Below are 13,307 nucleotides of genomic sequence, written 5' to 3'. Positions count from 1 at the left end.
ATTTTTTCCGCGTTCGGTGATTTTAAGAATATTTATTATTAAATTTTAAAAAATGCTAAAATGTCACGCACCAGAAATAAACAATATTTTTGTGGATTTCTTATGTGAAAGTGAAAATGTAAATCTATGACGGCTTTGTTACGCGAGTAGGCATATCGTACGCAGCTACGCGGACCTTACTACGACTTGTTGTAAAAAGATGCTACGTGCTACGATTTCTTCCAATAATGTTTCGTGGTGCAGTTTCATCCATGTGACGTGTGTGTAATGCATGTCGTATGTCTGTAATTACTATGAATTTTATGTCCCTAAACATGTAGTTCTTTATAATATATACAGGGTTGTTTGTATAATAGTAACAACGTCGTAGGACAACAATTGTTGTTCCATAAAATTTTACACAACATACATAATAAATCAAAAAATTCCGTTTTTATTGTACTATCTGACAATCTATACATTTTTTTGGTAGAAATTGGTAAATCAATATATTAACATATTAACAAAAAATTGGTACTTATGGTAGCGCTTTTATTGCGCAGTTATTTACGTAGGTCGGTCTAATTGGTGACATTTTTTATTTTTGTTAGAAAGTAATACCTGAAGAATTATTAAAAGTCATGGAACAAAAGTTGTTGTTTATTATGTTAGTAATAACCATCGAGGTTATATACTCGATGGTAATAACCACAAACCACATAAGTAATAACAGTCCTGCGAGATTGTTAATGTTTTCCGAATAACCTGTACAGATATTTAGTCCCTAAATATTATTTTTGCTACAAACCGAATGAAACATCTTTGCCTAAAACGTCCAAGTTGTATTTACCTAGGAATAAATTCATGCTGTGTGTGTACTTGGATGAGCCTTACAATATAAATCCTCGAATCGTGTCTTGTATTTTAAGTATAAAGTTGTGTTTTGCCTGAATAAACAGTCATTATACGAGTATAAAGTGAACAAGTATATAGTTAATTCTGCTACTTCCTCAGTCACCCATTCGTCCACCACAACCACAAAACCCAGTTGTGTGTGGATAGAGTATAAATGGCTGGTTTTTTTTGTATTCTGTTAAAAGGTTAGGATAATGGCTTGTCAGTAGCTAGCCATCTAGTTACTATTGAACTGCCATTGTAATTTTTTGGTATTCTCTTCAATGACGAGTCGATGGGATGGCGTGGTCTACTAATATTATATACTTATTTGAAGACTAAATTGTTCAGTAAATATAAAAAAAAATTCTCTCAAAACTTCTCTTTCACAAAATACATATTATAGCTAGGAACACTTTATACGTTAAATTTCGGGATAATTTTGTGGCAGATTGATGCCTAAACTTAGCATAAAAATGCCTGTGCATTAACACTACTAGCACCAATGACAAATATTAAAATGTAGCTTCACATTCCACAGATACAAACATGTAATGAGTTGAATCTTGCAAATTAGAATCTCAAAAATAATAAAAGCATTGTACCATTTACAGTCCTATGAAATTTAAATTCTTGGGGCCATCATCATTATACCACTGTAAACATTTTAAGTATTATTAATAATAATATAATAAGTGTTGTATTCAACAAGTCAGCATTGCCAAAACCGCGAATTGGATTGAACACCATGCATAATAAATATTATTTATTAGAATTAAGATATGCATTGCAATTTTCAATTACGAAACATCGATTGTGACTAATTGAATAATAGTATGCCATCACTGCTATTCCATTGACTACTAGTGCAACTAGCAAAATAACGAATACTATCATAATTGCAATATAATGTCAGTGGAGTATCAATGCAATTACAATGACCAAATGTTTCAAGAAAATTAGCAGTGTGGTGCCCAGCTTTATGCCAACCTGACTGACGTAGTAGCTAGATTTCGATATTTACAATATAGCCAATTTTACTAACACGATGACGTTGTCGAATGTTTTAATATTTGAAGTGTATTTTTGAACGCAAAAACGAGACTTTTAACATATTTTTCTCTTGTTTCGAAATCGGCTGTTCATTTAGCAACCAAATCATTGTATAAAAGAACGTTAACCGCGATTATACCAGGAAACCGTATTGTTTTTAATAATTCATTAGCTTTCCGTTATGATATGAGAGTTTACAAGTATGTATGCCGATATTAATTGAATTAATTGAATTTAAATGATCCGGTCCTTGAATATTGTATTCATGTACATTTCATAGATTTGTTTGCAATAGCGAATGATGATGAAGTCTTAAATTCAATAATCGATATAATATTAGATTTTTGTTGCTTTTTCGATTCATGTGTATGTCGTATTAAGACTATATCTATGATTAAGACACATTTGACGTTAGACGTTCTTTTATCACATAACAGTTGTAAAATAAACATCATGACACAAATTATATACATATATGTGAAATTTCATAGCTCTTCCATTTAAGCACAAAATGTAGAGATATGGCTTTATTCCATCATTTTCATTCATTATTACATCAATGAGATATTTGTGCATTAAAAATCTCGGATCTAAGTCGCGTATATTTGTTTTGTCAATCAAACCAACGATTCGGGTTCTTCACAGGTCCCACGATCACGACTGTTCCGATTTGTTAGAAATATATTTATCAAATTCAAAAAAATCAGAGTTGATCTTATGGGATACGACGTTCCAAGAATAATATTTTGTGCTTCTATATTTCTTTGTAATACCTCCTTTTTAATGTGTACATGTATATGAAAAGAAAGCTGTTAAATTATGTATAGTTCTTTGGAAGCTCATCAATATTTGAACATTAGCTTTTATATTACATTGAAGTGAGATGTGTATTGTGTGTTTTCTTAGAAGTAGTTACGCGTAATATTGAGATCGCTGTAGTGTAACTTTTCTTTTTTAATAAGGATATAATAAGTGTTTATACTGTAAATTAAACACAGTTGTCTAGTTTTATTGGTTAATAATGTATAGTTAAAGATTCTACGTAACATTATATCGGACGAAAATTCGTGGAAGGATCAAAACAAAATGCGCAAAAACAAGATGTCTTCTCTCACGTTATCGACTCACCGATGTGTCCCTAACCCACGTTTTATGCATCGCACCTGCGTACCGTCACTTACCGGCTCCTGAGTGATATCATGGCACTAAATTTGGGGGATAGGACACGATCACAACATCGAGAGGAGCAGGCACGAGCCCCGCCCCACTCCGCCCCGCCCCGCGTGGCCGGAAAAAACCTCTCAAAACAGATCGATCGATATGTTCGTCGGAGAATGCTTAGGTCGTTTGACTTTCAGCTGATCCCTAGCGCACCATCGATCCATCCGCCGGAGAAGGCATCCTCACACGACCACCGCCAGTGTACCACCAGCGATCACAGCTCATTTCATGGTTAGGAAATGTTTCCAATCAACTATCATCAATGCCAATGGGTTCAATCAATTCAACAGTCACTGGTCACTACTACTAATAGTTTTCAGGTGATTTGTTGGTGTCTTCGAAACCTTACGAGTCGTCTGCCAGCAACGCCTAAACTAACGTTTGCTAGACAAACAAGCAACACGAACAAGAACACTCAAAAAAGACAGTAGCGAGAGTCGGAGAGCTGGTCGTGCCCAGCGGTAGCGCAGCGGCGGACGGGCGTCGAAGAGGGCGGAGTGCAGGCCGAGGTCCTCGACCACCGGGGCCAAGGGCTTCGGCCCCAGGGTTGCATAACGCGCTGGTCGTGCGACGCCGGGCGGCGCGCGGCCGGTTGGTGCGCGGTATCGACGCGCTTCGGGCGCATGCGCGACGCGTACCTTCGCAGCCGTAGCCCTGCCCGATGAGGCCCCAGAGCAGGTCGGAGCAGTGGTGGCAGTAGGTGGGCTTGTGGAAGGTTTTCTTGGCGAAGGAGTGGGTGGTGTGGGGCGCGGGCGCGGCCTGCGCCATGGCGGGCGCGGTGGCCGGGCCGGGCGGGCGCGCTACTCATGCCGCGGCGCAGCGGGGCGCGCCGCGCTCTCCGAGCGGCTGTCGCGGCCCACCATCGCGGCGCGTCTAAAGCCCCGGCCGCGCGCCCGCAAACCCGAGGCGCCGCGCCTGCGCCTCGCGCGCCGTCCGCCTCGACCTCGTGCCGGCGGCCGCGGTTCCCGATCGATCAAATTTCTTATCGAGGGAGCTTTCAGGAGATCTCCTAACTCTGTACTTGCTGATCGGGTGGAAGTTTTCCAGCAACTACCTAGTGTGATCAATCACCGCAAAACGTTAAAGATTTACAAACATTTTAATCACCGTAAAAAAGTCATCTCTCTAATGTTATTAATCATCATCTCTATTCACAAATACGTATCATCCTCAACTTTAAAATTTTGTGTATTAAAGATTTCAACGTATGATCAACAAGATGAAAAAGCATGGTAGATTTTATGGTCCATTATTTCTGTGATTGTTTGAATTCATATTATTTACAAATACAACTGAATCGCCGAAATCAAAAACAAGTCTTGTATTTTGTATGAAATATTAAAAAAAAAAACAAAAAATGTCAGAACGTCGTGTTAAGATCACGTCGTAGGTAGCGCGTGCGCGGTGCCGCCCACCAATCGAAAAAGCTCTTGTTTACAATATTAAGAGGCGCAGCATCAGCGCGGAGACGCCCGTCCGCCGCCGAACGCCGAACGCCCGGCCGCCCAACCGCTCAACCGCCAACGGCATTACTCTACTGCGCATCTCCAAATCCTAACCACAAAAAGAAAAGGATTGAAACAAAGTTCTTATTACTTTTACTTGATATCCTTGAAACATTAGCTGATTTAACTCATTTTACTGATACGTAAATTAGTTTGCATTTGTTACAAACAAGACACATATTTTTTTATGTAAGCTTTTATAAGAAAAGCTTTTGTTATTTCAGTTCACTTGTAATATTTGAGCCAGATCTTGTACCATAATTTCAGATGACATACCTACTATTGTCATACGTGAAAATATTGACATGATGCTGCCAGAAATCATGTTCCTCTAAGGAATCCTTATACGGTTCTATATCGTATTTAGTTCTTACGATCAGCTGAGAAAGCATTTCCTAGATGCGCGCTGATTTAACGGTGATGATGGAGTTAGTTGTCGACAGGAACTTCTTGACAGTACTCTCTCAAACACGATAATATTTTTTTGTTTATATCCGACATTTATCTTCGCTTTACCGACCTATTACGACTAAACAGGAAGTGGAAAATCGCAAGATTTTTGGCGAATAGGTAATTACTAGTTGCTGAGAAAATATCATGTACCTATATAGTATAGTTACTAGTTATATAGTTAGTAATTTAGTGCTCATTAACTTAATGTCTATCGGTGAGGCCCTATAACTGGCTCTACATAATTGTTTCAGTTTTTACTCTGCAATATAGCCGTTGGTCTCACAATAAGTTAAAATAAAATAACCTTTTCAAAAAAGCAGCAAATAGTAAATAGGCCGCATCTTTTGCAACGCCCCCAAAGAGACTGCGTCGGTCATGGTGCAAGCGAAGTAAATGAGCTATTGCTTCCCAACATCGTATATTTTTTGCCATTACCCGATTTGCACCCGAATTTCCGATCACTGGGGAATGATTTACGGGTCCGGGTCTCAATATTAATATGAAGATCTTTATAACAACGCATTAATTCGTACACGTAGAGGTCATTGTGAAAGAGTTCGTCCAGGAAAGTATTGCCACCTTACCTATTTCTGCCGCCAAGCAGTAATGTGAGCATTACTGCGTTCCGGTTTTGAAGGGTAAGGTTGCTGGTGAAATTACACGCTCACGGGACTTGGCAACTTAGTGACGGGCGCAGTGGCAATGCCTCTAAGATCTTTGCCGTTTAAAGCTCTGAGTGGCACTGCAACTGTTTTGGATAATAATAACAACACACACTCATAGCCCCCCAATAGGGAAACCGTGTGTCTAATGTGTGTGTGTGTGTGTGTGTGTGTGTGTTGTCTATATGAGTGCCATGGACACACATATAGACAACCACAAATTACATCTAAACTCACGAGATAAATACATATATGTAGGTCATATAAATATTTCTCTCGGCCCGGGAATCGAATCCGGAACCTCTGCGTAGTAGTCAGGCATGGTAACCGTTCGGCCACGGAGGAGATGGGGGTGTTGCTTACTACCAGGCGTACGACTTGTTCATCCTCTAACTTGGTATTAGTACTATACTGCTAACAATACTATACTGCACACGCGGGTGTGGGGGTCTATCTGCGAGATAACAACTTGACTGACGACTTATGAAGAGGTATTTTTGAAATATATAACAACTGAGACGTAGCGAACTTGATTACATACGTGTATGTAGTCAAGTTAAGTCAAGATCATATTGATATCAGTAAAAGACGTAGAGCTGGTTGAACTATAAGTGACAGATAAAGAACTTTAAATGCCAAATAGTATTTTTTTACTACAGATCGTTTTACAGACCTTTACCTTTGCTCTTGATTAAGCATTTAAAATCAATCTTAGAGCTTTATCACACTGGCGATTTGCGACAGATGCGACAGAGCGGCGTGCACGCCGCGAGCACGCAGCGACAACGCCTCGCGGTCGCTTTGCGATTTGCGAGTGACTTGAAAGCTTTGTCTAAAAGTCAAATACAACAAACCACGATAAGACTGAATGTCTTTTACCCTTACGTAATTTTAAACATTCTAAAGCAATGTTTGTAAAAACATTTAAATTCCGAAATGTGGACTTAAGGTTCTTTACCTCTCGCAAACAGAGAAATACGTGTCTACACAACGTAGGGGAGTTAATTACTTAGAATTCCCTTGAGGACAAACAAGTTAACTTAAAAACAAACTTGCTTATCCTTGCGATATTTTTAATAGAGAGAATATTTTGGTAGCAGTAGAGCTCCTTGTGAAAGAGTTCTTCCAGAGAAGTACTGCCACCTTAACTATTTCTGCCGCCAAGCAGGAATGGGAGCATTACTCCAAGATGGTTACCCTTATTTAAAATACGAGGAAACCTTTTTGTATGTTAAGAAATTTAGGAAACGGATTAACGATAAAACGTAATGGGAGAGGAATTTAATAAATATAGGAAATGCGTGTGCTACAGAGAACGAAAGGAAAAGATGAATAATTGAATAATAATAAAATGTTAACGACTAATTGTCTAGGTCTTTTTTTATGAAATCAAGTGACAGAACGAACAAATCGTGCGCCTGGTGTTAAGCGACACGCCTGTCCATAGCAGTTACAGTGCCACTCAGAGCTGCCACCGCGACTGTCACCCATAAAACATAAGCCGACAAGTCTCATGTGCCTGTAATATCTCTAGCGTCAATGACCTACCAACACCAGCACCCTTACCCTTCAAAATCGAAACGCAGTAATGCTCTAACATTACTGCTTAGCGTCAGAAACGGGTAAGCTGGCAATACTTCCCTGGAAAAAGTCTTTCATAATTAGCTCCACTGTTATTGATACCCTGTGTAAATTTTAATGATATTATGTACAATAAAATTATATAAATAGTTATAGTTAGTTTAATAATGTATAAAAGAAATATGGTAAAAAATACTAACAAATAGCGTAATTATAATTACATTTCATTGATCTTGGTATCATAAAAAAATATAAAGTAAATTATAGTACACATTAAATATGAGTAATATACAAGAAAACATCCACTATAAAAAAATCATTTTGATTAGCTCAAACCCCATCTTGAATGAAAATTATCATAAAAGCATTACCTACCTGGTTTATAAATTTATTTCGTACTCAAAAATATAATAAATATATGTAGATGTATATATAAAGTAGTGAATATGAGCCACTCTACTCCAATGGGAATGAAGTTGCTTCTTAATTAGACAATTCTACTCCTATATATTTCTAACAAACTTCAAAAAAGAAGAAGTAAATTTATCTTTGTATCTTATTTTATTTTGTACTGTACCAAGTGAATTTGCACTGATCATAACTAGAAGGCGGCACAAACTACGGGAGGCCTATACCCAGCAGTGGGTGAAGTGACGAGACGAGCAAGTCGTGTGCCTGGTGGTAAGCGATACACCTGTCCGTATCAGTGAGCGTGCCTACAGCTCTGGTACCTATCTGGAAATTATTTTCCAGATAGGTACCACAGCTGTAGGGTGCTGTACGTGCACCCGGGGTGGCTCACCTAAGGCACCTTTTGAGAATTGGATGAAGTCCGTGCAAACGGGCTGATCTGGGGTTAGGACGTGACTCAGATGGTCCCTGTGCGGGCTTGCTCGCACAGGGTATCGTGCCCTTCCCTCATAACCAAGAGGTTGACAAGGAAGGTTGATATAAACAAAACTTACGTAGAAAGATAAGGGACTGTCCGTATCATGCGCAGTGCTGCATAAAACTTTAAATCGCATAGATTTAAGGGGCACCGCCACTCCTCCCGTCACCCTGAAACGAAACTTGAAAAGACTCATGTGCCTGTAATTTCACCGGCATCCTTACCCTTCAAAACCGAATCATGGAAAGGCGGATTTAATAAAAAGTTAATAATAATAATTCATTTATTTGTGAAAACACAGGTTATTTAGAACCTGTCATGTACAAAATAAGTATAGTTTCACTGTGTCCGGCCAAACATTAAGCATACAAATATTGAAAGTAGAAATTATATATTTACTCACACGCACTTCGACAGACCACGTTTATATTGACGTGTTCAGCAACACTGAACCAGAATTTCTAACATCCGCTGGTTACTATTTGGAGGCGGTCACCGCCCAAAGCTCTGTGGTCCAAATTCCGCTTCCTATCTTTGGCCGGTGATCGACTCAACCTTTTTTTGTGACCTTTTTTGTGACTATGGCTTACATGTTTAGTTATAAGTACTGTAAGTGTAAGTTGTACAAACTAAATAAGTAAATAAATATTTTTTTTAATAATATTACATGGGCGTGCAAACATGGATAGCTATACACTTTATTGCCCACACATAAGAACAAAAACAGTAAACAGACAGCTCAAAACTAATGTGGGCAACGGCGACCTTATCGCTAACAGCGATCTCTTCGAGACAACCTTTGAGATATAGGAAAGATAATCAGAGCGGGACACGTAGTGTGCCAATAGCAAAATTTGAATTGTATAGATAGACAAAAATTAACATTAATGTTATCAAATAAGAAATAACCATGTATTATAGTATACCTACATGTATATTAGCATATATAAATATACCTAAATAAACTTATACTTACTAATAAATATATATACACGTTGCAGACTAGGACAGTGTTAGAAGATATTTACACAATCCACTTTTGCAAATAGGAAGCGATTTAGATGTCGCATTTCAGACGAGAGGTCGTTCCATAGTTGTGCGGATTTAATTAGTCAGTCAGAATTTAAAAGCGATGAAAGTTACATGGGTCAATTTTAATGGCAACTAGATGTCAAAATAAGTTATCGAATAATTTTCGTTAATAGACACTGGGAAAATATTATTTTGTAGATATGGTTTTATTACACCAGGGATGAGAATTGTATTAGCTGTGTTATATTTGAGTTTTATGACGAGAATCCTTTAGAATTTACAACATAATTTACATAGCTTAACTTTAGTGTGGGTGTTGCTTCCGTATAGGTTACAGAGGGTGCACGGGGATGTAATCGGGTGGAAAACCGCGGTCCGCTGGGCGTCGCCGCCGCTATATTTAAACTGGCCGCTCAAACCGCTCATGCCTGCTTTGCAAAGTGCTCACTCGTGAACGATTCTATCTGCCCACCGAAATAGGTGACTATAGTACCACCAACTTATTCTTGCTATCGAAAGAAGCGTTGCCATCGCCTTTATACAAACTCGTGTATTTCTTTAAATCTTAGATTGCATTATGATATTTATAGCTACTTATTTGAATTTTTATTACTTATTTAGTAGCAGTAGAGCTTCTTGTGAAAGAGTCCGTCTAGGGAAGTACTGCCACTTTTCTGTCACCAAGCAGTAGGTAATGTGAGCATTGCTGCGTTCCGGATTTGAGGGGTAAGGGTGCTGGCGAAATTACAGGCACATGGGACTTGTTAACTTGTCTGTCAGGTTTCGACTTACAGCTCGAGTCGCTCGAGTGGCACTGCAACTGTTATGAACAGTCGTGTAGCTTGCCATCAGGCGCACGCCATCAGGCGCACGACATTTCTGTCACTTGATATTATAAAAAAAAAATTCTAGACAACTCAAAGAACTTACTTAAATACTTAAGTGTAAGATCCCATGTGGTCCCAATTCATTTCATAGGACCACATTATACTGCTTTTAAAAGGTGTACAAAACAACAAAAACAAAAGTCACGTTGTCAGGTTACCTGAAAAGTTTCACAAAACATTCGAATGACATGATGTATATGCTCGTACATACGGCTTAGTATTTTCTTTTTTTCCACCTAAAGTAGGTACCTACTTTTCTTCTAAAACATTTATTTGCAATCGAAAGCTGTATAATAACAAAAGGTTAGTTCAAAATTTCACCGCCTGAAATGTTAAATTGGTAGAAGTAGGTACATTTTTACGAGCAACAGTAAAGTTCGGTCGCGGAAAATCCGTTTCGTAGCCTCAGACAACCAATGAGCCACGAAAATGAGAACAAATTTCAACATTGCGTTTAAAACTTCACTCCGTTTGTGTGGATACTCATTATGGAGCATACCCTCTGCAATAACGTAGACATATCTTTTGTTCTTTGAGTGAACTCACAAGTGTAACTTTATTTGTAATATGTTATGAAAATATATAGATTAATTTATTTATAGGTAGATATTTCATACGTAGCTTACTATCGCATTAGGTTAAATCCTGTAATGATAGTTTATAAGTATTGATAAATAAATAAACTGCCTCCGTGGGCGAACGGTTACCATTCCGGACTGCCACACAGAGGTCCCAAGTTCGATTCCCGGTCCGGGAGAAATATTAGCATGGCCTACATTTATTTCTCTCGTGAGTTTGGGTGTAATTTGTGGTTGCCTATGTGTGTGTCCATGGCACCCGGTACACAGGGTTTCTATAATATTCTATAATAAATAAATTTAGTTTTTATTGTAATAGAATTACAAACGTAGCTTGTGATATCTATCTCTATATCCACAGTTCACAATCGGTAGACTACTGGTTGTAAAGAAAAAATATACTTATTTGCCGTATTTATCCTTCTTTTATGACACCAAGTGACGGAACGGACAGGTTGCGCAATTTGCGGTAAGCGACACTACGCCATCCATAACAGTTTCAGTGGCATCGTCACAGCGCCCGTCATTCTGAGACATAAGTTGACAAGTTCCATGTGTCTGTAATTTCAACAGCACTCTTACACTTCAAAATCGGAATACAGTAATGCTCACATTACTGCTCGGCAGCAGAAATAGGTAGAATTATGTGGTCTGTGGTGGCAATACTTCCCCGGACGAACTCTTTCACAAGTAACTCTACCGCTGCCAAAACTCGTCCCCACTTCTGACAAAGTGGTTGGTTATTTATAGTAGCGGAAGTTAATTACAACAGAATTAACAGAATCACCTGTGTTTATTGTAAAGATACTTAATGAATATCACAAGGGAAATTGTTAAAATCCATCCGAATTAATCTCGTTGAGATTTATTGACCAGGTATGTAGTAACTTGCGACATGAACCAATAAATGTCAGAAAAAACTAATACTCATACGCATTTAATATTTAATTTGTAAATGCAATAAAACGTAAACTATTTTGAAGATAAAATAAAATACATACATAACCCAGCAGTTATAATTATAGCTAAACTTATAATACATCATATTGCTAAAATATAACGTTAAGGCGTTCATTAAGTTTGCATCTATTGCGACCGCAGGATCATGTTTTTACATGTACTAAATATTTAATGTGTCATTGACGTCCATGATTTCACTGTTTTTTATCTTTAAATAAAGAAAAGTCCCACCATACTCTACCTATAAACCACCATCCTCTACCCATAAACTGAAGAAAGTATTACATTTTACAAAAAAAAAAATTTTACATTGAATTATATGTATTAAATCAATTCATTAGTAACTAGGTTACTCTGACCTTTAAGAAGGTAAATAACTAGATGTATATGTAGCTATTTTGTAAAATCGATGCTTGGAACCTATACCATTACGAAATTTCGTTTCACGTTTCCATTAATTTTGTGATTACATTGCTATAAGTAAATTCTGCGGAAACCGAAAAACTACGCTAATGATGCAAATGAATATTTAGATTATATCTTTACGTAGCTTGTGTTAGGGTAACTGAATTTCTTTTAATGGCACTTTATACGTAAAATACATGCAATTTCGGGCGAAGCGAGAGCGCAGCACGCGCCGCGTTATCAGGAATTGTAGCAAGCATTCAATTTGTTTTGTGAGATTATTCTAAGCCTCGACAATAAATAACAATGATATCGTGCGAAATCGCATTGAATTTGGAGTAGGTAACGGCATTCAGTCACGAAACGCGAATTCGAAAAGTCGTGAGAGCTGAGCTGCCACAGTTTCAGAACGCACCACAGCCGTGTCACACCTTCCCACTTCATCCCTTCCCCGCTGTGCTGTCAAAATTTCTATAAATATGACTGACGATACACGATTAAAAACTTTTTTGGGATTTGATTTTAGCACCCAGAAGGTAAGTTCGAAAAATAAAAATTGTCCGCCAAATAGTTGCAAACTATTTGTTGTAATTTTTCAGCCAAATTATCAACGTTAAATTCTGTTTTATGCAATTGTTTTTGATTTAGTGTCTGGAATAATTAATTAATTTATAATTTTAAATATTCTCTGATAATTTAATTAACATTCTTATATAACAATAAAGTTTTCGTGTTCGTCATAACATTTATTAGCGATCCTAGCAACCGGTGAAAATGACTGAAGGCATAATAAATAATTGGTGTATTGTATAATTGGAATATGAATAAAACCTGTTACTTACTTTTTAAATTGCTTGTAAATATACATAATTTAATAATGAACCTTCCAAACTGATTGTTGTAATACATAATTAGATTTTTTCATTCATAAACTTGTCATATATATCTGACGAGTCAGTCATATCAATGGAAGAGGTCAAGTTTACTTATCAAGTTAGTTGTTGATTTGAACCCAATCAGTACAATATAATTTAAAAGTACGGTCATTATATTTCTATAAGTATAAAGTACATATACACCTTATGGTTTTGTGTGATCTGCTAATATCTGCAAGTCAACCTCGATTCATGTATTTTGCATTTATATAAACATATAAATTATTTATAACGTTAAGACTAAGGTGGATTTATTATCAAATGAGGAACAAG

At 37.5% G+C, this 13,307-nt stretch overlaps 1 protein-coding gene across 1 annotated transcript in view; it reads right to left on the bottom strand.

The window, feature by feature from the left end:
• Nucleotides 1-4,012, bottom strand: part of LOC113237960 (diacylglycerol kinase theta) — an 80,887-nt gene extending 76,875 nt beyond the window's left edge. The window contains exon 1 of the mRNA XM_026474676.1: nt 3,786-4,012. Coding sequence (XP_026330461.1) covers nt 3,786-3,915 — 130 coding nt within the window. The 5' untranslated portion in view covers nt 3,916-4,012. The remainder of the gene's footprint in view (nt 1-3,785) is intronic.
• Between the last annotated feature and the right edge of the window lie 9,295 nt (nt 4,013-13,307).

The sequence above is a fragment of the Hyposmocoma kahamanoa genome, unplaced genomic scaffold (assembly GCF_003589595.1).
Source record: "Hyposmocoma kahamanoa isolate Upper Pololo Valley unplaced genomic scaffold, ASM358959v1 94, whole genome shotgun sequence".
Taxonomy (NCBI): Eukaryota; Metazoa; Arthropoda; class Insecta; order Lepidoptera; family Cosmopterigidae; genus Hyposmocoma; species Hyposmocoma kahamanoa.
Note: the sequence above shows the minus strand (reverse complement) of the source record. Positions and strands in the feature narration are given on the sequence as shown.